We start from the raw sequence: 21801 nt of genomic DNA on the forward strand, positions 1-21801 counted from the left end.
ATACTTTTGTAACTTTGATTCAAGGATCGTGATGCAGATGTAATGACTTGTTTTGTCTTCTGTGCTCCCTGCATGCTACCTCAGTACACTGTCTAAATGTGGCTCTACAATAATTGTAGTTTTCCTTAAAATATGCATGATGACTGATGATAAGCCTCAATGGAGCTCCAGTGACACATTCTCTGTCCTGTGTGTATATAATCAATCTAACGTGGTCACATTACTGTCACTTTGCTGTAATCAGTGTTCCTGTGCATCAGTAGGACGTGTATGCCTGCGAGAAACAGAGCAACTGCCTCAACCAGTGTTTATTTGTACCATCTATCACCTGCCTGTACTATCATCCAAATGTCATCGTTACAAAATGTTAAGTCATTACACTCTATTTTGTATATTCATCATATTGTATATAATACTCTGTCATGTCAAAAATGATTACCAATAAAATTTTAAAAACCTTCTAGTTGTTTTTGTGCCAGTATAGGTATCATGTTTATTCCCTAAATGACAAATTATATTTTCAGTTGTAGTAGAGCCAAAAAGCCAGATTTAAAAAAAAGAAGGATTAAATCAATTTGAAACAACAAAAATATGCATGCGTTATTTGGATATACATATTTTATCTTGGGACAAGAAAAAATGGAAAGTGTACAAAGGCATTCATTTTTCTTTAAAAATGACATAGGTGATTATTTGATTATTAAATAAATATTCTATTAATGAATGAATTTACTAATTGTTTCAGCTCTGATGACAAGTGGCAAAGTAGAAAAAGAAAAATATTCTCGGCCAGTATCTTAGAATTATAGCAATATTTCTAAACCTTTACGTAAATCCACATATTGGTACCAAATACAATTTAGTTAACTTTAAAATGCAGATTGTTTACAAAGCAGCAACAAGATGGTGGCACTGTTACAGTTTCAAGCTTTTGCTGTTACTTGGACCAGGGGAAACCAAAAGCTTGATATGTAAAATAAGCAGTCAGTGGATCTCCTCATTGGAAAAATAAATATCACTCAGTGTCAACAGTTTCGAGAGACAATCACACCACATTTTATTAGAAAACATTAGCATAAACAAGTAGCTCATTGGTCCTAACAGGCATACAGTCAAATTAAGAACCAGACAACATTTATTTGAGTTTAATTTTGAGTTGAGTTCCCCAGACATTATGAGTACTCGTTTTTGCATCTGTGTCAAGAACTGTGAAACAATTTAAGGAATCTCCCTTCAAGAGAGCATACTTGTGTTTTACAATACCAAAGGCAAACTCGTCACTGAAACAAAAAAACCTGCATTATCAAGTGGCTTCAAGTTAAGTTATGATAAGGCTTTCTAACAGGCAGACACTTCAATGAGGTATCCGGTGTGCCGTTTTAAGTCCCTCCAAAACCTCCCACCGACACATTTAGCATTTACAATTAATATTAGAAATATGGGAAAAAGACACTTAATTAGCTTGTGAATCAACATGAGCAAAAACCCATCAAGTTTATCTTTTGAAATATTTGAAAATTCCAGAGAAACAACTCCTCATACTCCAGTGATTTTAAAATCACACACCTGACGTAAATCTAATAAAACAACTTGTACAACTTGGGAGCAACTTGGCACTTGACTCTTTAAAAGAGAGAAAACATTTGCCATCGGGTGCCTGTTTTAAGAAGCCATGTTTACCGAGTGATCTGGACAACTTTCTGCTACTCAAAAACTAAACCACATAAAATCTGGACATACAGTGACATTAAAATACGCATTCTGAGCTTGAGTTAAGTTCTTGAAAACCCCTGTGGAAATACCTATCCTGCCATTAACCGCAGACATATTTGGCTCATATCAAACTTTGCTGTATATATATACACACTAGATGCTCCACTTTCTATACAAGGTTTCCAAAACAAAAACACCACAGACAACCAACTGCAGCTCAAAAGTAAAAATGTGAGGCGAAATTAAGATATTAGTTTGAATAAACTACAATTTAGTGGCTTGAACCGATTTACTGCAATGCCTGTATCATTACCTCCAACACACATCTTCTTGTCACATTTTCAAGATTGTTTAGACGTGTCTGGAAAATAGCCCTTGACAGGGTAAAACAGCATAAATGTTTAAACTCAAGTCTTAATGCACATCCCCCTTTGCACAAGCATTTCAAGATTGGGTCTCCACTTACACACACATGCGCACGCACACACCACAAGACCGAACAAGTCATCCACAAGTGGTTCACAACAATAATTGATTTAGTAACACTATAAAAAATGTTATTTTTCATATTATAATTGGCGTCAGTTTTAGTGTAACTGCATAAAAAGCAGTCTGTATTTAGACAAAGAAGCTTTTTCTTTCTTCTGAAGCCTCAGTAATATCAGCCCTCCTCTCTAATCACAGTGTGATTGAAAAAAATAAAATAAGGCCCCAGAGATGACAAGGAATCCTTTACAGTCAGATCCGAGTTAAGTCCTGGGACGTTAAGATACTCTGCTCCGTCCAAAAAAAATATCATAATAAATCAGGAGGGTGTTGGGACACAGTTTTGTGATTCCACTTTAAAGAAAACCTAAACAAGTAAATGATTTTAAGAGAAGTTATTAAATAAAAAGTGCACAAAATTGCAAAAAGGTGCTTTGCTTTAGAGATGAGGGTATGGGCTTCTGGAATAACGGGCCCGTTTTTATTTAAGACGTCTGGCACTGAACACCTCCAGTGGTGGCATAGTCGTCTTCATCCATGTAGTAGTACTGATGATTGCGTCTTTTTCTGTTCTCTAAGTCACAGTCCTCCAGGTCAGCGTAGATGTAGAGGTCGTCGTCCATACTGTCCGGCTGCTCTGCATCCAGCTTTTCTGGCAGGTAGCGCTCCAACTCCTTCAGCTTGTGGTCGGGGAGGAAGTTGGCCTGTGGGAACACCACCTAAACAAAAACAGCCATGTAATAGTTCAGCACTGTGCAAGTTTAATCTCTTGATGTTTTGTGTAAAAAAATGTCAACATCTTACCGAGAAGTGAATAATAAGGCGTCCCTTCTCAAACGGTCTGCGATGCATGGGCATCCCTTCATTCAACACGCACTTTGTGTCTCCAGGCTTGATCAGTTCCCCTGGGATTTAGTATAAACATAAATAAATAAATAAAACGAAAAAAAGAGAGAGACTTGTGTTAGTCATGAAAAACTTAAAACACATTCTACATCCTTTTGTCACTTGAAACAATCTTACCAATGCAAATAAAATCAAATGAATCTAGTAAGAATTGGTTTTTGGTTGATTTTTCTACAGGTTTTACTGTAAAAGTTGGTGCTCTTTTGACACTGTTTTCTTACATATATTCAATCTAAATCATATAACACAAAAAAAGACCACTGTGAGGAACTAAGTTGGATTGCCAACATTTGACATTTCAAGGCGGTAGCTGTGCAGTTAATGATGCGGCTTACCTGGATGTGAGGTGATAAGGAGAGTTCTGTTGTCCAGTGTCTGAACAGGCTTCTTGAAACCACACAAAGCCTCCACCAGCTGTAACTCCATTGACATGACCAGGTCCTCTCCTCTCCTGGTGACAACAGCGAGAACAAGTTGGACAAACAACAAAGTGTTAATATGCAGCAAGCAAACTCTAGTCTAGTGAAAACAGTGACACAGTGAAGATACAACACTAAAATTAGATGGTGGGGTCTGGGGGCATTGCCCCCCCCCAAGAAAACGTAAATGATTTTAATACACAATTGATGCCTTTTGAGATTACAATACACGGAGAAAACAACATCTTGTTTTGAGAAACACGCACGTTTTATTGAGTTTTGATTATTTAACCCCAATGTCTGACTAGATGGAAAGTACAGGGGAAGAGGAGGGAGAAAACACACTTTTTCTTTGTTTTTAATCTAGTCTTTTCGCCATGCCTTCTTCTTGCCAGCTTTTCTTGTGCAGCCATGCCTCGTCTTTCTTTAGCAGCACTGGCAGTTAAACTCACTCCCGCGCTCTGTCTCCCTCAGAGATGCTTGCTGTCTGCCAGCTTTGTCCTTCCTGGCCCATCCTGGCCCTACCTTAAACTCGTATTATTATTGTTATTTCCAGTTCAGTGAGGTGTGTTTCACAGTTTGGACAACGCTCAGTGTGGAAACGGTGGAATGGTGGAAACTGCTGGTGTTTCTTGGGTTGATGACGTCTGACATGAAGGAACACTGACGAGGTAGGTTGGACATTCAGAAGAAGATGATACAGGCATAGTTGTGGCCCCATCATTGTTGGTAGTAGTAAAAATTGCTTTATTAGCATCTCTCTCTCTCTGAATGTAATGTTGTTGTAATTGTTAAAAAAGGCAGTTACCATCAGACGTTTTGGGTTCTCTCAGAAAAGCCTTTGGAGCATCTCAGTTGTGTGCTCATTTTTATTAGCTGTGATAATGAAGCTACATTTGTAAAACAGGATTATAGTCCTCTAGTATATTACTTTATATTTTTCACCCACTCACAGGGTGTAGTGGTTTGGCTTGCCTGAATCTGTCTGCCTCTCCTCCCATGTACACCTGCAGGCAGTAGTTTGTCTGCGTTGAGTTCAAGAGCTACCAGGGTCCGGGGGGACTGCTGGCAGGTGTTCTGGCTTCACAAAGCACGCAAGGAAGCTGGTGATGCCAGCTCCTTGATGTACAACTTGTGGACAAGGGTGCCACGACTCTGAGGGAGAAGTAATATTGGCAATTTCTGGCATCTATCACATCTTATCGAAGACAGAGCTATTAGTTATCATCACACACAAGATCGGTGTGCTTTTTAAAAAGGTTAATTTTAAACATCTTTCTGGGGCTGCAAATTGGTTGCATTTCTAACTATCAAAGCACAACGAGAATCAGTCTAAGTTGGAGTTTTTTAGTTGAAAATCAGTAGGGTTTTTATTTTATGATAACATACCTGGAACTCTGTGGCGTATTCTTTGAGAACAGCCAGGGCACCAGTGTGAACACAGTGACGCAGCTCTTTATTGTGACTTTGTGCCAGACTTTTTTCTGTCGTTGCCTTGCTTTGTCATTCCCGGAGGAGGACATTTGTAAAAACAAAGCTCTCGCTGTATGCACTCACTGGACACATCATTAGGAGCACCTGCACATACTTTCGTTAATGCACCCGTATACATGACTGAGTCTCTTCAGTCACGCTGTGATCAGCATAGAATTGTTCCAGGGGTTCCTTTTAAAAAGGACCTCATCTTGTCCATCCATGAACATGAAGTAGAGGACTTTGTATGCAGGGGCCATTGTGAGGGCTGATGCCAACATCATAAACTGACTGCCAACAATGCTGGACCCCTTCATTATTATGATGCAAACGTATGTACTCTCTGCGTTAAATTGTCTTCTGATTAAAAAGCTGAAATACAATTTAACAACTTGAGAGATTCCAGATTTTTGTCATTTATAAAGCCAGAAAGCGAGACAAATCACATCAATTTGTTTTTAGTTTCAATGTAAAATTCACAATTTATAACCATTAGGTTACAGTAGGTTACTTAGCTTCATTCAAGCCAAGCCTATTTAGCTTTGTACACAAACCTGTGCATTTACAACACGGTGAAACATAGGTAGAGGTAACTGGACTTGCTCTCTTGTGGCTTCTGGTCCTTTGGTGACTACAGTCCCTTAGTAAAACGCTCGTTTTGTCATGATGGTGCACATTTTCTGCTGGTGTTTGGCTATTTGACAACATGAATACCCTCGTTTCTTTAATTGATATCTTTTGAACAGAGGGTACATTTGGCATGTGCCTGTCTACTTTCTGGAAACACTGAAAAAGGAGCAATGTGGGGAGCAAACACTACATACTGTTGGGTAGGTTGTGAATTTCCCTCTGGGGACCAAACAGAGCCTGGATATATCATCATTTATTTATTGATGATATATTGTATCGTTCATATGAATCTTCAAAGTAACTAAAGACAAATGTAGTGGAGTAAAAAGTATAATGTTTGTCTCTGAAGTGTAGAGTAGAGAGAGTTTTTTTTGTTGTTGCTAGCATTATATATGAGGACGGTGGCTTTAAATTATTTTCATGTTGCTTTGTTCGGTAAGGCAGGGCCTTCTGTGTCATTACTGGCACATTATTTGCTCAGTTGAAGGTAATCAAACTAGACTCACGGCAAATTCTTGCACGCCAAACACAACGTCGCATTGCAGCTTTGGTGCATGACAGGAGTAACAATGCACGTTGGCTACGAAAATAAAAGTTGAGCGTTACCTCAAGTTTTGGCACATTCGCCGAGGCCAAGAGGGAGAGGGAGTCTTCAAACGGACGTTGCATAGCAGATAAGATTCTACACTATTGATTGGCCGATCCAAATCATTTTACGACGATGTCAAAGCAAAGACGCATAATGGGCAGACGCATTCATTCTCTCCTCGCTCAATCGGTGTCCCCCTCCCCCATCTTTTAAACAATCTTTGAATCTACCATGATCTACCTTGTTGACGCTTAAAACGGCGATTGTTGCTGGATGGCGATTAGTTTGCAGGTTAATGCATATGTGTATATATATATACACATACACACACACACACACACACACACACACACACACACACACACACACACACATATATATATATATAGATATCTCTCTCTCTCTCTCACCTGTACAAAATCCTTTTATTGGAAAATATTCCTGACAGCATTTCCCAGCACAGATTACATAAAAAACAAAAGACACTTGATATTACCTGGTGAAATGTGGGTGTTCTCGCTGGTCCAATACAATGATGATATCACCTGGCTCAATTCCCGGCTCCTGGTCTCCCTCTCCATGGAAAACAATCTTCTGGCCATCTCTCATTCCTGTGGCAGTCAAGTGGCCAGGTCAAGCATGTACAATATTTGGTTTTCTGGTGTGATCTTCAAAACAATCACAGATGCATTTAGATAAACTCTCTCGTCATTCTCACCTTTATCGATGTGGACCTCCAAAATCTTCTTCTGACGCAGGATCTTTCGACCGCCACATGCTTTGCAGCGGTCTTTATGGTTGATTTTCTGCCCTTGGCCCTGACAGCTGTGGCACACCGTGGACACCTGCTGGACCATACCTGGCATCAGTTGGTGCATGCGGACCTGCATGCCTGTGCCATGGCAAGTCATGCACATCTGTGCAGCTCCTTTTCGACTCCCGCGACCTGCCAAGAAAAAACAGAATCAGCACAATGCCTTGCAAAGATGAAGGATATTTTTGTGTTTGATTTGGCCTCTTATATAAACTGTGGTGACCTGGTGAGGAAGGACTGGATTACATTTACAAGACTGATGTGTTTTGTTATCGGACAAAGAGCCTTTTCATGGCCTGTTTGGATCTGTGTGCTGAAAGGCCTGCTTGGATTACTTCACAAGTCCTGTGACAGACACTAACAAGTGCATGTAGAAATAACTTGCATAGCAAAAGCCGTACCTTCACATCTCTCACAAACAGTGTTCTTCTGGAGGGCAAGTTTTCTTGTAGCTCCATTATAAAGATCTTCCAGTGTCACTGAAATCTGATGAACAATGTTCTTCCCTAGAGCAAGACAAGTCATAGATATTTTTACTACCGTTTCTTAGAATAAGGTTGCCAATTGATAAGATTTCATCAGTACAAATTCATCATGACAATGGTACCAACCCTAAATAACAAAAGGAAAAAAGTATTGAAAAAGCACTGAGAAACGCCACATGGCAACTGATGGAAGATGAACATCTATATCTATCTATAGATGCGGAGAATCTCTATGTGTACTACTTCATTTGTGGCTTAAAATAGCATTCCTTGTTAGCCAAGACTGTTGATGTGCAGCCAGTTTAGAGTTATTCTTATCATTTGTCATACAGCTCAACAGCTCGGTTTTTTGGCTATAACATGATCGCTCATTAGTACAAATGCACAAGGAATGAGGAGAAGTTTCATTGGAGCATTAGAAATTCTTGTTTTGTTCCTTAAAAAATATCTGCGGAGAGTTAATCCAATAATGACATATCGGCCAATATTAATTCCCTTTTCATAGCGCATAACATGAAAATACATTCTGGATAAGAATTACTTAAATTTTTTCTATTTTTTTAAATTTTTTTAGACAGTTGGCTCAGATGATGCATCAGCAAAAACAAAGTTTTGCCTGATATAACTCAATCACACATCAAAACAGACACATCACAAACTTCACTCATCTTCTCAGCTTAGTGATTATTTGTCTAATATTTCTGTACCTTTTCGCTCTCTGTGCATCCGACTACCCCCACCAAAAAACAAGTCAAAGATGTCCATGGGCGATGCAAAGCTTCCACCACCACCTCCACTCCCTCCTTCTTTTATAGCCTTTTCACCCCCACGGTCATATAGCTCTCTCTTCTTGGCATCTGACAACACTTCATATGCCTGTGAGATCTGCTTGAACTACAAAGAAAAGAAAGAAAGAAACAAAAAAATACATACAGCTTTGAAACAGTCAAAACATATTTCAGGCAATATATTGCTGCTTAAAAAGTATTCAACTCTTTTGATATTGTATGCAACTGAGGCTGGATGATACTTGAGCTCTTCAAATATAATGTTTATATGGCCTCTACGTATGCAACAAGACGATTTTCTTCCAAATCTTCCAAAGAGCAATGTAAATAGATTAAGCAAAGACTTGTTTCATCTGACCAATTAAAATTATTTCATTTGTAAATATCTAACATCCAGACAGATTTCACACTAGATTTTTCAACTCTTGGGAGGAAAATTACATGACAAAATTTGCCATTTTCTATGCAAGGGAAATCAAACACAGCTGCTCATGTTCATGTTTATGAGTTTAATAAAAGGCACTTACCTTCTCTCCTTCTGTAGGATTTTTGTCTGGGTGATATTTCAAGGCTAGTTTGCGATACGCCCTTTTCAGTTCATCAGGAGTGGCATTAGGTTTAACACCCAATGTGTCATAGAAGCCCGTTTCCTTGACCATGTTTGTCTTAACGGATGGCCTTGGAAAAGTACAAGGACACAATCATTATTTCAATACACAGTTTCAACTATTAAATACCCTCCAAAACCTACCAAAGACATTTTACCAGATGGAATTTGAATAAGAATATGCAACATGTCATTGTGAAAAGAAGAAATGTTAGTCACAGGGAATTCTCTCGCCTTAAATGAGGTGAGATTTGTTCTTTCTCTTGTTACAGAAAGTGTAAATATTTCTCTATACTCAGTGTCCCCCATGTATGTGGGGAATGTTTTTTTTTTTTTTAAACATGATGCAATCCAATACAACAAAACTATTTATTGCACAACTGTTGTAGTGGATTGCATGACACTGTACAGATGTAACTAATAAAATGTCAACTCAGTGTACATCTACAATGCAGTATATGCTTAGAGTCAAATTTAATGAAAATTTCTAAAAGGCTAAACGTCTCACTGTTCAGGGGTTTACAGTATACCTCTCTATACTGCTCACCTATGGTATATCTACACACTATGAAGAGACATAAATGTGTCATAAATGTACCAACAGTCATGTTGTATGGAGCCAGAGCAGTGACTTTAGACTTGTGCAATTAAAATAAAATGTGGCATTGACAACAAAGCCTGAAGTGAAAAACTGGCATGGCTAAAAGTTCCACTGAAAAATAAAAGAGGCATTAAAAAAATTAAATTTAAGAAATACAAGCTTCAAGCTTTTTACTCTTTCTACAGTTTCTATTCAGTGACTGGCTTTCAGTTTCAGTTCTCTTCACTGTTTTGGTGGGAGGGGATCAGGCACGGAGAGGCATAAAACTGCATACTAAGATAAAATCAATTTTATTAATCCCGAAGGAAATTATTTATTTTTTTTAGGCGACTGTGTTATTCTTCTTTATTTTTTTTCAAAGCCAAAAAGTAAGGTAAGTGTCCTGGCTCCAGAATTTTCAAGGCTGTGACATTAAGTCTGTCATGCTGTTGAATTGTGTTTCTAATGTTGTTTTGTTGACACTTAATCGAAATAAAAATCGATATAAAGGGGTGGACAATATATACAGTTTTAGCAGCAAATTGTGCATAGAGTATTAAAAGTAAAAGAAACGGCCCCATTCAACGTGTAACACTCTGCATTTGTTTGACATATAAACATATAAACAGTGAATTACACTGGTAATTTCCTATTTCATTTTTATGTTTGGACTATGAGCCCAACATGAAATCTAAGGCGGAACAGAATATAATACAAAGACGTTCAAGCATAACATAGTTAGCGTTACTTTGACACTGTCATGCTTATTTTTGTTACTCATATTAACATCTTCCCAAATCAGTGACTATTAACCACGAGCTAGATAACCAACACGGATTAATTTACGGCGGACACGATTTATTAATGTTTATATACTATCAACTACCTGTTACTGCTTATGATGCTCAGTGTTTCTTTCCTATCAGGCCCTGCGTACTTTAGCTAGCCTTAGCTACTTAGCTAACAGCTAGTCCTACCAATGTTAGCCTGGCTAATGCTAACGCGTTAGCTACGCTGTTGTTTAACGTTGAACTAAAAAAAAACTAAACTAAACATGTCACTATGACACACACACTATGAACAGTCAAAACATTATTTTCCAACCTTGTACGAAGACAATGATTTGAATCCTCACAAGTTTACAGCAGACCTCACTTCACGGACGCTCTTCCAGAATCTTCCAACCCGCCTCGTGTGACGTCACTATCCTGCGACAAGGCGATTCACCACTAAAAACAAGCATGAGCTGCTGCTGCTGCTGCTGCTGCTGCTGCTGAGGATCTCCGTTAAAATTAGCCCCAGGACATGATAAAATGCCGATTTGCTGGCTTATCAGCGAGGAGGGCAATCACAAACCCATTCGATTGCCTCACCTACAGGCACTTGTCCTCGGTCGAGGTCCAGAAACCACCATTAAAGACAAAAAGTGCTCTCGGCAGCAAGGTAAGTTGAAGACAATAAAACGATGCATTTCTGTTTGATACACTGCGTTAGCAAGTAGCCAAGTTCACAACATCAAAAAATGAAACGACATGTCATAACAATTTGTTCTTTAATGTTACCCAGTTAAACAAAGTTTAAAAACTGAATGACAGAGTGAAATAAATTGGTTCTTCAGTCTGATTTTTACAATCACAGTCAGCAGAAATTAACTTCATGTAGTCCCTCACTAACAATATTGGCAAGACGTTGCTTTATTCATTGATCTATTCATTTGCAGTAATTTTATGTCAGCAATAATTGTACTACCATAATGTACCTTTTTTATATATATATAATCCCCACAAATCTAAAGAAACCCCCTTCTATTTTTTTCAACAAAAATTCAGACATTACATTAGAAATATTGAAGACCTCAATATCTTAGTCATCTGTAACAATTCTAATTGTAATTGGTCTATGTTTGTAATTTCCTTCATAGATTATTGTCTACATAATTATCATGGACTGTTCTCTTTATATGTTATAAGACAAACTTCAACCTGTGCGAATGTTGTTCCCTCTCAACCAGTTGAATTGAAAGCAGAATGCAACAAAGGCTATGTCAAAGTTAAACAGGTAAGAAGCATAAGGAATGTTTTATTTCATTAGAATGAGACTCTTAAAGCATTATATATTATATAGCAGTTGTTGTGCTGAGTGTTCTTAAATACTTGTCATCCAGTCTGCCATTGAACACCCATTGCTGACCATTTTGTCAAGTCTGCCAGCAGTAATGATCAGTGAAAGGTCCTATCACTGGTTATTAACCCTTGTGTGTCTCATCTCCTGTCTTTGTTCCAAAGCTGGGCTTGAACCCCACCTCCATAGACTCTGTGGTGGTTGGTAAGGGCAGTGAGGTCAAAATGAAGCCTGGACAGCAGCTTCATATCGTTAATCAGCTCTACCCATACACTGTGCAGTTCAAAGAGAATCCCACTGGGGACCACGGAGGCACCAAAAGAGCACGAGAGCCGGCCTCAGAGGACAGAGAGAGGCACAGAGAGACTCCGAGTATCAAGGCAGCCACACAGACAGAAGACGTCTCTGTGGTAGTCAGCCATGAAGTGGCCACGAAAACCAGTGTAAGAGACGAAGTAAAGTGGGTTTGATTTCTACAGAACTGGTACTGTGCTGGAGCTGGAGCGTGGTATCCAAAACATGTTATAAAGCTCTTACAAAGCTGATTTGTGATCAGCTTTGATCTGATTTATTTATTTGTGAAATTACTGCGATTTTAAATAACTATATTGTTTTGAGTTGGTGTGTACGCTTTACATTCTGTACCAGCAATTCGGTAAAGTTTGATAAATGTTACCTTAAATATGTTGCAGGAAAGTGTTGGACATTGGAGCCAAGGTCTGAAGTCCTCAATGCAAGACCCAAAGATGCAGGTAGCTATTGTTAAAAAAAAAGAAAAAAAAAAAAGGTTTTGTGTGATGCTTTCTGATCTGGATCTCAGCTGGATTTGTGACTCCACGACTTAAAGTCTGACTGACCAGTGATTAAAAATCACTGCCTTCTTTTTTCTAGGTGTATAAGGATGATAAGGTGGTAGTAATCAAAGACAAATACCCGAAAGCTCGCTACCACTGGCTGGTTCTCCCGTGGCAGTCCATCTCCAGTCTGAAGGCCTTACGCGAGGAGCACTGTGACCTGGTGAAACACATGCAGCAAGTTGCTGAGCAGATGGTTCAGCAGTGCCCAGATTCTAGCTCGCTACGCTTCCGCACTGGATACCATGCCATCCCCAGTATGAGGTAAGTAATTACACCGAAAAACTATATTGGTAATACAGAAATATATATATATACATATATATAACTAAACATATAAGTCCACCCTGCACTAACATCTTTAACTGTCTAGTATTTATTTTAGTGTGCCAATGTCTTAATCTGTATTTCCTGCTTTATTTAAACAAAAAAGTAACATATTTAGTCTGTATTCTCTTTTACAGTCATGTTCACCTCCATGTGATCAGCCAAGACTTTGACTCTCCATGTTTAAAAAACAAAAAGCACTGGAACTCTTTCACCACCGACCATTTCATTGAATCTCACGGTGAGAGCAAATTACATTTAGTTTGTTGGCTTTTCATGAGTAGTTCACTTGAAGTTCCACAGTAGTACATTTTGTCCATTACTGCAAAATCTTATTAGCACATTACCAATTTTTTTTCCCCCCTTCTTCGTGACCTGCAGATGTCATTCAGATGCTTGAAACGAATGGAAGAGTCACCGTCAAAGAAGGAAGCAGTGAGTTGTTGAAACTACCTCTCCGCTGTCACATGTGTCGCAAAGAGCTCCCCACTATACCGGCTCTGAAGGAGCACCTGAAGTCTCACTTTCCCAAATGAGAAAGTGACCTCAAGGAGAGAGCATGTCAGATGTTTACAGGTTCTACATAGGACTGTGGTGTGCTGGACATTGTTTTTCCTTGTTAATTCAGTAGTTTTATAAAAACTGTACAAAACATGTTCCAATAAAAATGTGGTGATATCCATCTATAGCTTTAGTCACATCTTCCACTTATTTATCAGTAGGTTGTAAGAGGTTGGTCACCGTCACTTATGTTAAATTTCATCCGTTTCTTTTTTTTTTTTTTTTTTTTTTAACAAATCTCAGGACTGAAAGCTGTAAGAAGAAAATGTGTTTTATTTTATTTCTTGTTCCCACATTTTCAAACATTTGTAAATATGTTCTATAAAGTGTTTTCTACAAACTGAGCCCCGGATTTTTTTTTTCTCATTTAAAATTATAGCAAGTCTTCCCTAATAGTACAACACCTGCTTTTCCTCAGTCACTCTAATGTGGATCTACCTTTGATGCACTAATAAGGTATTTCAGAGCTTGTATGGGATGAAATAAACATACACTAGTTTGAGTCAAATGAAGTTGGAGAACCACCGGTTTACATGATGGGGGAAAAAAAAGATGATAAAAACGCCAAAACTTGTGTAATTAGGCTTGGAAGGATGAATTAGCATAATGTCAGCCTTGAAACATAAGTGCAATTACTGAGTGGGATGTGTTGGAGATTACCCATCTCACCCATCTCTCAGACAGTGGCTTTGGAGGAGACAGTGTTGTTTTGAAGTCTTGTTAAGCTTTAAAAACAAAAGTGCTGTTGCATCTGATATTATCACTTGAGACAGTTGTTACCCAATGCTGGCTAAAGGTTGATGAGTCAGCTGCTGCTAAAGTTCTACAGAGTTTGAATCTGTCTGAAATATTGCAAGGTGGAAGAAGAGTAGCCCCTGAAGACCCATAGTCCACCCACAAACTCATTTTTACTTATTGTGCTTGATAGGTCGTGGTTCTTCTAGCGGCTGTGTGGGTGTTCACAGACAATGCTTGATTGACATCTCACCCCCATGTTGGTTTTCTTATGCAACTTAAACTTTTATTGTGATGACATTATGTAATTCATAGCATAGCTGTACTTAATTTTTAGTTTGGCAGAAGTGTAATGATCCAAAACAAATTAAAGCACCAGTGAGGGTGTGCTGTGCAGGCAGGGCCTGTCAGTCAGTGTCAGAAAGTGTTGACTTTGTCGCCATCTAATGCTTCAAACAGGCAGGGTTACATAAACAATGCGCCAGGAGACTAAGTTTAAATATCCCTCTCATACATAAAGTTTGATGAAACGTCTTCACACTGGAGCCACCTGTTCATAATGAAAGACTCATAAAACGTAGTTGGCCCGTACGGGGATCGAACCCGCGACCTTGGCGTTATTAGCACCACGCTCTAACCAACTGAGCTAACCGGCCATGTTGGATTGGTCAAAATAATTATATCTAAACATTACAGTACTACTGTTTTCTTCTCTATTGTTTTATACCTGATTGGATTTATAATCTTTGAACATTTAAGCTGTCAATAATAGGATCTTTTATATCTATGGCTATATCAACTATAGAGCATAAAATGTGGTCCGCTTTGCAGACACAGTTTTTTATTGTCTCAGTAAGCTATGTGGTGAAACAAGTAAACGCATTAATACCTTAGTGCAAATAAAAGTAGTTACATTCAGTTTTATTTGAAAGCAGGCTATGAGTATTTCCATCAAAATGTGTTTTGAATGTTAAAGGTAAAATGGCCCCGTTCACGCTACAGTGTCATATAGGCTACTGTATATTGCACAGATTATTATTAGGTGCAGAGTTTACTTGCACTGCTTTATATACTGTTGGGTGCTGTTTATCTATGGCAAGTATTATTAACTACTTGAAGTAAATGCAGTGCTGTAAAAAGTAGAATATGGCTCTCTAAAATTTAGCGGAATAGAAGTAAAAAGTTGCATAAATTGGAAATATTCTAGTAAAATACAAACACTTCAAAACAGTACTCAGACTCGATATATTGCTGTAAAAAAAAAAAAGATGCAAGCACCCAAGCACTTGGTTATATTATTTGTTTATTATTATCAAAACAAAGTAAATGCATAGGCTATGTCATCATCACAATAAGAATCACACACACAAAAAAATCAGTCAGCTGCAGGAAACATTATGCCAAAATGAACATTCAGAAGCGATGGGCATGAGAAAATATGTCAGCCTGAGCTCCTCAGGCAAGTCATTTAATTAAGTTGTAGTTCATTGATGGAAACATGGAGATGCACAGGCGCACATCATCATCTCCTTAGACTTAACTCCCTTTCATCCTCATCTGGCACCATCAGATTGTCCACTGAGTAATGGGCATCGTCTCCTATATCCTGGAAGAAATACTCGTCACTTTCACAGCTCTGAGTTCCATTCACACAGTCCTGAGTTTTGATTTGTTGCAGCTCAGAGCTCTCACTCTGGTTACTCTCATTACTCTCCTCCGAGCTCTTGCTGGCGTCACTGCTGTCACTGGTCTCGCTGGTCTCGTTGCTTTCACTGCTGTTGCTCTCACTGCTGTCACTGGTGACAGCTGGTACTCCTGTAGTGTCACTGGTGTCTGCGCTGTCGCTGGTGGTGTCGCTGCTGTCGGTGGGACTCTCCACCAGCGGCAGGTTTTTGTGACCCTGAGCGGTGTTGCTTCCCAGAACGTCCTCTGGCTGTTTCTCAGTCAGGTGGTCTGATTGACCTTCGACCTCTGTGCTGCTGTTGTCCTCTGCGCTCATGACTTTGGTGACACTTGCAAACACTCGAACCCAACTCTGATGCAAAGAATAAGAAGAGCAGAGTGTTACTCAACTTTCATCTCAGCTAAAGCAGGACACAGTTTAAAACCAGGTTGTGAGCGTGCAAAATGTTTGTCTCACCTTTCGAACGTTCTCCTCACTGCCCATGCTGTCATCTCTGGTTTCTGCCATGGAGTTTGTCTGCGGAGATACAGCATATAACATGAGCAGAGACCAGAAGGATGCTGTGCCATACATGACCATTTATCAGACATATTTAAGTGATCTTACCTCGTCATGCTCATCTGATTGACTGTTACTCTCCTCTGAAGTCTGATTGTGGAAAAGAAATGCACTGTTTTAGAAACTGCTTTAGTATTACAGTCAAATGTATGCCACCAGTTTTTCTTTTCTTTTATTAATGAAAGTTATGAAAGTGCTTTCTTGGCTTCTCTGCATCAGAAACACATTAAGTAAAACAAAAGAGCGATGATACAACCCACCTTGTCCTCTGATGAAGATTCTAATGAATCAGATTCAGACTCTGAACTTTGACTCTGAAAAGATATGCATTTGTTAAGGTCAGTTCAGACATATTTACAGCGCATCGTTGGATCAGTTCGATCAACTTGTTCTTGAGTCATGCAGAAGACTGATGATTCCAAATAACTTACTTGATTTGAGATATTTTCCTCAGAGCTCTGCAAAAGAAATATGAATACACACACATTAAGGGGAAAATCAGCAACCAAAAGTGATGCAAAAATCAACTGAAGCAGAAAATAATCATTTATTCTTTATATGTGTCCATTACCTGAACCTCTGAGGTGTCATTTTCAGATGATTGCGAAACAGACAAGCTTTCAGTCTGGTGGAGGCAAACAAAGCAGAAACCACAATATGGTTAATTATACCTCATAAGTGCAACACCAACAATCATCCCATTCATTCTAAGATCCATTCATGTCAACCATCGCCCGGGCATGCAATCGCTATATGAATGGGTTCAGTGTAGTAAAAACAATAGTGTCTGAAATGGGAATGGGCTTGAGGTCTGGAGATTCTTTGAGTAACCGCACCTATTGTTAAGTTTTCTGCTGACTGTTTCACAAGGAACACAACCTGACTGCGGTCAAATGATTTATGTGTAAACAGTGATGAATTCCTGCTCTGTAACACCAAGAGTCGATAGTCACATATAGCCAATATATTGTTTTAAGAGACGACAGCACTCACCGTGTTTGGGTCAAGCTCACTTGATTCCAAACCGAAGTTGTATGAAATCTGTCAGACAGAAATCACAGGTCATCATTGCTGGTTTCTTGATGTGCGCAAAATCAATGTAGATCCATGTTAAGTGATTTTGACCCGTTAACAAGCTTCTTAAACTACTAAGCCTCCCTGCTTTACTGACATACGGTAGATATTGTTACTGTGGGAGGCAGTGCTCGCTTTGCAAAAATGTTACAAAAGGCTTGAAAGAAACAGCAGCACAAAGATGATTGTTTACACCGATGCTGTAATGGTTGCTACTGGAAGAGTCAAAGACAGTATATTTATTAAATGTTAGAAAACACATAGCATGATGCCATTTAGGAGGGAGACTCTGCTCCCTTGTTCGATTGACACAGTGTACAATTAGCATATGTGGTAAATTGATCCGAAGAATCAAGCAGACACTTTACAAATTTTGCTAAATGCATATTGAATTGCACAATGTTTATGTTTGTTTTATTTTCTGATTTTCATACTTACTGGATTGGCAAAAACTACTCCAATCAGGCAAAATATTATCATGACAGCCTTCATTCTGTAACAGACACAAAGTATGTGATTAGTATTGTTACTAATTTGATTCAATTTAATTTAAAATGCTTTGTCCCTAAAGGGCAATTTAAGGTAAACTGCTTTGCCAACATTAAACCACAAAACCCCCCACACGCAATAAAAAACATTATTAAACAATCTAAGAAATACAACACATGTTGGAGCAACTGCCTTTACGCATACGCTTAGTAAGATTAATCTTCCATTTAAATTGGTAACATGTAAAAAGAAAATGAACAGAAACTTAAAAACATGTTTAACAAAACAACAGAAGTGGAAGATATCCATCCACAAATCAGAGACAGAAAATTACATACTATATACTATTATGTTCAATCAGTACAATCAGTCAGTATGATCAGTTACCTTGTTGTTCCTCGTTCTGTGGCTGTAGCAGCAAGCAGGAGAACCCAGTGTTATTCTCAGTCACAGATGGGAGCTGCTGGTTGAGGCAGTAAAAGCGTCGATATGCTGTAGGAAACTCTGAGCACGACTCTATATAAGTCATCTTAAATGAAATGATTGCATCACTTCCTTCCGGGTGTCTCTCTCCTGTCGACACACCAAGGTGTATTTTCTTCCGGAGAGGGAGCTCAAAACAAACTCACATTGGCACGATAATGACTGCAAAACACACGCGCACACAGACACAGCACAAATACATGTATATACACACGCGCATACACACACATACACACATGCATAGAGTTGTTTCATTCAGTCTCTACATTTCCTCCACCCCCTCTCTAGTCTTCAGTGAAATATAGTTTAGCTCACTAAACCATAGGGTTTGTGGTCTGTTGAAAAAACAAACTCACCCACTCAGAGAGGAAAGGAGGGCCAGACAGGGTCATACATGTTTCCGGTGAAATGCATTTCTTATTTCTTCTTTACTATCTAGTCTACCAATAGTTAAAGTTTTATTGTTGTCTCATGATGAATCACAAGGAGCAGGTAGTGCCTTGCTCAAGGGTATATTCAAAGTTTAAGAAAGTTAGCTTGTATTTTCATTAAGGAGGCTTAGACTTGTGCCAACTTCAAATAATTGGAGTCATACACAGACTTTCAGTCTAAATTCACTGAAGATACACTTTATTAAAAAAATAAAAAACATGTTTCATAACCTGTTGTCCTCAGTGTTACATGGTTTTCTTGGAAATAGGGCATGTACAGTAGAAAGCCTAAATAAAAACTTCTACATTTTCCTCCCTGAGGCTCATTACTGTTTCCTGGATATCCATATATGGTCAGGCTTAAAATAAGATTACAGAATTTCTTGTTTAACCTCACTTTGGATTTCCACCATGCAAAAGAAACATGTAATTAGACTGGATGTTCACCAGTCTGGAGCTGTTCGCCAAAACCACAGCTACCAGTTGTTGTAAGGTCCCGCTTTAGAACCGGGGAGGAGTGAGGAGAGGACGATTGATGGCTGTTGTGGCACACAGACCGGCAGTCAACAATGACTGCCCCAAGTTACTGCCCCAAGTTTTTATGATGCCTTGACCCTTTCATCCAGGCATCTGATGTTGTTATCTGTTTTCGAAATGCAAACGGACATTTACAGCAGGGCGGAGTAGTAGATTCTCAAATGTTATCCTCAAGGGCCAGAGTGATTTTGTTGCTTAATGGTGTTTAACCAGCAGCAACTAGATCTTTATGGATTTAGTGTAACCCAAAACATTAACTCATGTACGGTACAAATTTAATGTACTTGATTATTTCCATTTTATACTTTATACTTCTTCTTCACTACAATTAAGAGGGAAATATTGTACTTTTTCCTCCACTACATTTATTTGACTGCTTTAATCACTAGTTAATTTGCATGTTGATACAAATACAAAGCAAAATACAATTAACAAATAAATTCTGATTCATTATCATAAATTCAGTTGCCCAGCAGTATATAAAGTAGTAACCAGCTAACACTAGTGATACTTACACGTTAATGTGTCAATAATCATAATACAATAATATAAATTGTATGAATTGTAACAAATATTTCGACACTGTTTTACTGGTATTTTTACTAAAGTAAAACATCTGACTACTTCTTCTGCCTGTAGGGAATCTCAAGAACAGAACTACAATTAATGGAATAATAGTTATAAGTAATATAGAACATATATTCTAATATTACCTAAAGCCATATAATGAAATTGATACATGATATGCACATACCTGAAGATCCATTTAATAACTGTTCTATAGCTCTCTGTCATATGACTTGACCTTCATAAGCAAGTAGAGTTTGTTAAAATGCCGATTTGAGCGTCACAAGAGGGCAAACTCTACCTGCTGATGAAGATCATGTGACATGATTGAAAGCTCCAGAGCAGCCACTGAATAGCCCATGAGGTGAAACTTTTTTGTCAAATGAGTAATAGTGTGATGATGAGAAAAAAAAATGTGAAATAGACAAATCTTGGAAAAATGAACTAATATAAGGATTACAGCTCAGTGAAAAGTGAATGAAAAAATTTTTAATAGAAAAATTAAGTTAGTGTCTAAATGCTGACAAATATTGGTTGTGTTGTAAACTGTCATGCCACTCATCATATAAAAATATTAACACTTGCCATATTAGTGGCCTTGAGAACACAGACATGTGAGACAGTGACATCTATTGGCCAAAACTGAGCATTTCTTTCTGTCCTAAAAATCAAGTTTCATGTGACAAGTGTCATGAAATGGCTTGGTTTACTATACCTATCTACCTATAACCTATACCATAAACAACTTACACCTAAGAAATATTCACTAAACAAAAAAGAAGAAAAACTAAACAAAAAGCACATATTCAATCCAGCATCAGACATGTACTTTAATCCATGAGCACTGACTGTAGTTATGTAAACAGCAATAAAACAATCAGAAATACAGAACTTACTCACTGATATTACATAACTTATACCTCTATTTCATGACTGATATCATCTTATGTGTGAAGTTATTATGTTATATCTGCACTGCAAGCTTATCCTCAATAGCAAACTTTGAATTTGTTTAAATGTTCAGAGTCATTTTGTTTGTCTTAGTTACCTACATAGGTTTCCCAAAATGGGAATCGGGAGAAAAAAAATAATGAAATAACTAAAAAGCGTAATTTCACCCTGTCTTTAATATCTCTGTAACCCAAAGACCCTCCCCAAGTTAGAAAAAGCACTGGCACCATAGACCCATAAAAAGCTATGTGTGTGTGTGAGAGTGTGTGTATGTGTGTGCTGCATCCAGTTTGTGTGGACAGTGTGAGCGCTGTCTGGAATACAAAAGGACATCTTCACAGGTTCAGCAGAGGCACATACTGGTGTTTGTGCGGGATTCTCATTTCTCTTGCAACTGCCAGCCTCAGGTAAAACCCTCATTACTGAGACTGTTCCACTGTTTTAGACTTTGTAAATGATCATGTGTACATGTGTCTGACGTCTTGTTCACCAACTACTTTGCAATCAAACTTGTTGATGCAGTGACTACGAGCTTGGTTATACTTTAGCTTCTTTTGTGCCAAAAACATCTTCTTAGATGCTCTCCATTGACACTGAGGCCTTAATTGTTTTTGTACATATCAATAGACTATTAATATACTGTTTATACTGCATTGTATGCCGTACTAATGTACTGTACATAATATACAAATTCAAATGTTGCTCCCTAATAGCTGTGCAGCACATTTTCAAACTTGTAAACTATCCTCATAGAAATCAAATAATTTGTATAAAATAGTGTAATAGATATATTTTCTCATATATTTCTCATATCATGTCATATGGGTTTGATATTAGCGATGAAATGTTAATATGTGTCCTTTGTGACTTTCCCTCAATATTGTTAAGATCAAACAAAATTGTATGATTTATTGCTATTGGTGAATTTTCAAACACACA

General features: G+C 38.2%; 3 protein-coding genes and 1 non-coding gene across 5 annotated transcripts; 1 reads left to right on the top strand and 3 right to left on the bottom strand.

The window, feature by feature from the left end:
• Nucleotides 1-1032: 1032 nt before the first annotated feature.
• dnaja1 (DnaJ heat shock protein family (Hsp40) member A1) lies at nucleotides 1033-10685 on the bottom strand. Its single transcript, XM_070828008.1, has 9 exons — nucleotides 10595-10685; nucleotides 8831-8981; nucleotides 8223-8409; nucleotides 7432-7536; nucleotides 6935-7162; nucleotides 6713-6827; nucleotides 3441-3556; nucleotides 3004-3104; nucleotides 1033-2918 (listed from the first exon to the last, which is right to left on the bottom strand). The coding sequence occupies exons 2-9, from the start codon at nucleotides 8960-8962 to the stop codon at nucleotides 2685-2687; spliced, it is 1218 nt and encodes a 405-aa protein (XP_070684109.1). The 5' UTR covers nucleotides 8963-8981; nucleotides 10595-10685; the 3' UTR covers nucleotides 1033-2684.
• A 68-nt stretch (nucleotides 10686-10753) lies between these two features.
• On the top strand, nucleotides 10754-13608 carry aptx (aprataxin). 2 transcript variants are annotated; one of them, XM_070827988.1, is made up of 7 exons: nucleotides 10754-10933; nucleotides 11502-11548; nucleotides 11776-12054; nucleotides 12304-12363; nucleotides 12503-12729; nucleotides 12930-13033; nucleotides 13174-13608. In XM_070827988.1, the coding sequence occupies exons 1-7, from the start codon at nucleotides 10804-10806 to the stop codon at nucleotides 13326-13328; spliced, it is 1002 nt and encodes a 333-aa protein (XP_070684089.1). In that variant the 5' UTR covers nucleotides 10754-10803; the 3' UTR covers nucleotides 13329-13608. The 2 variants fall into 2 exon arrangements, with proteins under 2 accessions (XP_070684089.1, XP_070684090.1); XM_070827989.1 differs by lacking the exon at nucleotides 11502-11548 and having other exon boundaries at nucleotides 11893-12054.
• Nucleotides 13609-14670: 1062 nt separating this feature from the next.
• On the bottom strand, nucleotides 14671-14744 carry trnai-aau (transfer RNA isoleucine (anticodon AAU)). Its single transcript has one exon. It is a non-coding gene; the product is annotated as a tRNA-Ile (tRNA).
• Nucleotides 14745-15429: 685 nt separating this feature from the next.
• On the bottom strand, nucleotides 15430-18356 carry scpp1 (secretory calcium-binding phosphoprotein 1). Its single transcript, XM_070828281.1, has 9 exons — nucleotides 18281-18356; nucleotides 17843-17897; nucleotides 17324-17371; nucleotides 16902-16955; nucleotides 16762-16788; nucleotides 16591-16644; nucleotides 16379-16420; nucleotides 16229-16288; nucleotides 15430-16123 (listed from the first exon to the last, which is right to left on the bottom strand). The coding sequence occupies exons 2-9, from the start codon at nucleotides 17894-17896 to the stop codon at nucleotides 15611-15613; spliced, it is 852 nt and encodes a 283-aa protein (XP_070684382.1). The 5' UTR covers nucleotide 17897; nucleotides 18281-18356; the 3' UTR covers nucleotides 15430-15610.
• Nucleotides 18357-21801: the final 3445 nt, after the last annotated feature.

The sequence above is a fragment of the Pempheris klunzingeri genome, chromosome 3 (genome assembly GCF_042242105.1).
Source record: "Pempheris klunzingeri isolate RE-2024b chromosome 3, fPemKlu1.hap1, whole genome shotgun sequence".
Lineage (NCBI taxonomy): Eukaryota > Metazoa > Chordata > Actinopteri > Acropomatiformes > Pempheridae > Pempheris > Pempheris klunzingeri.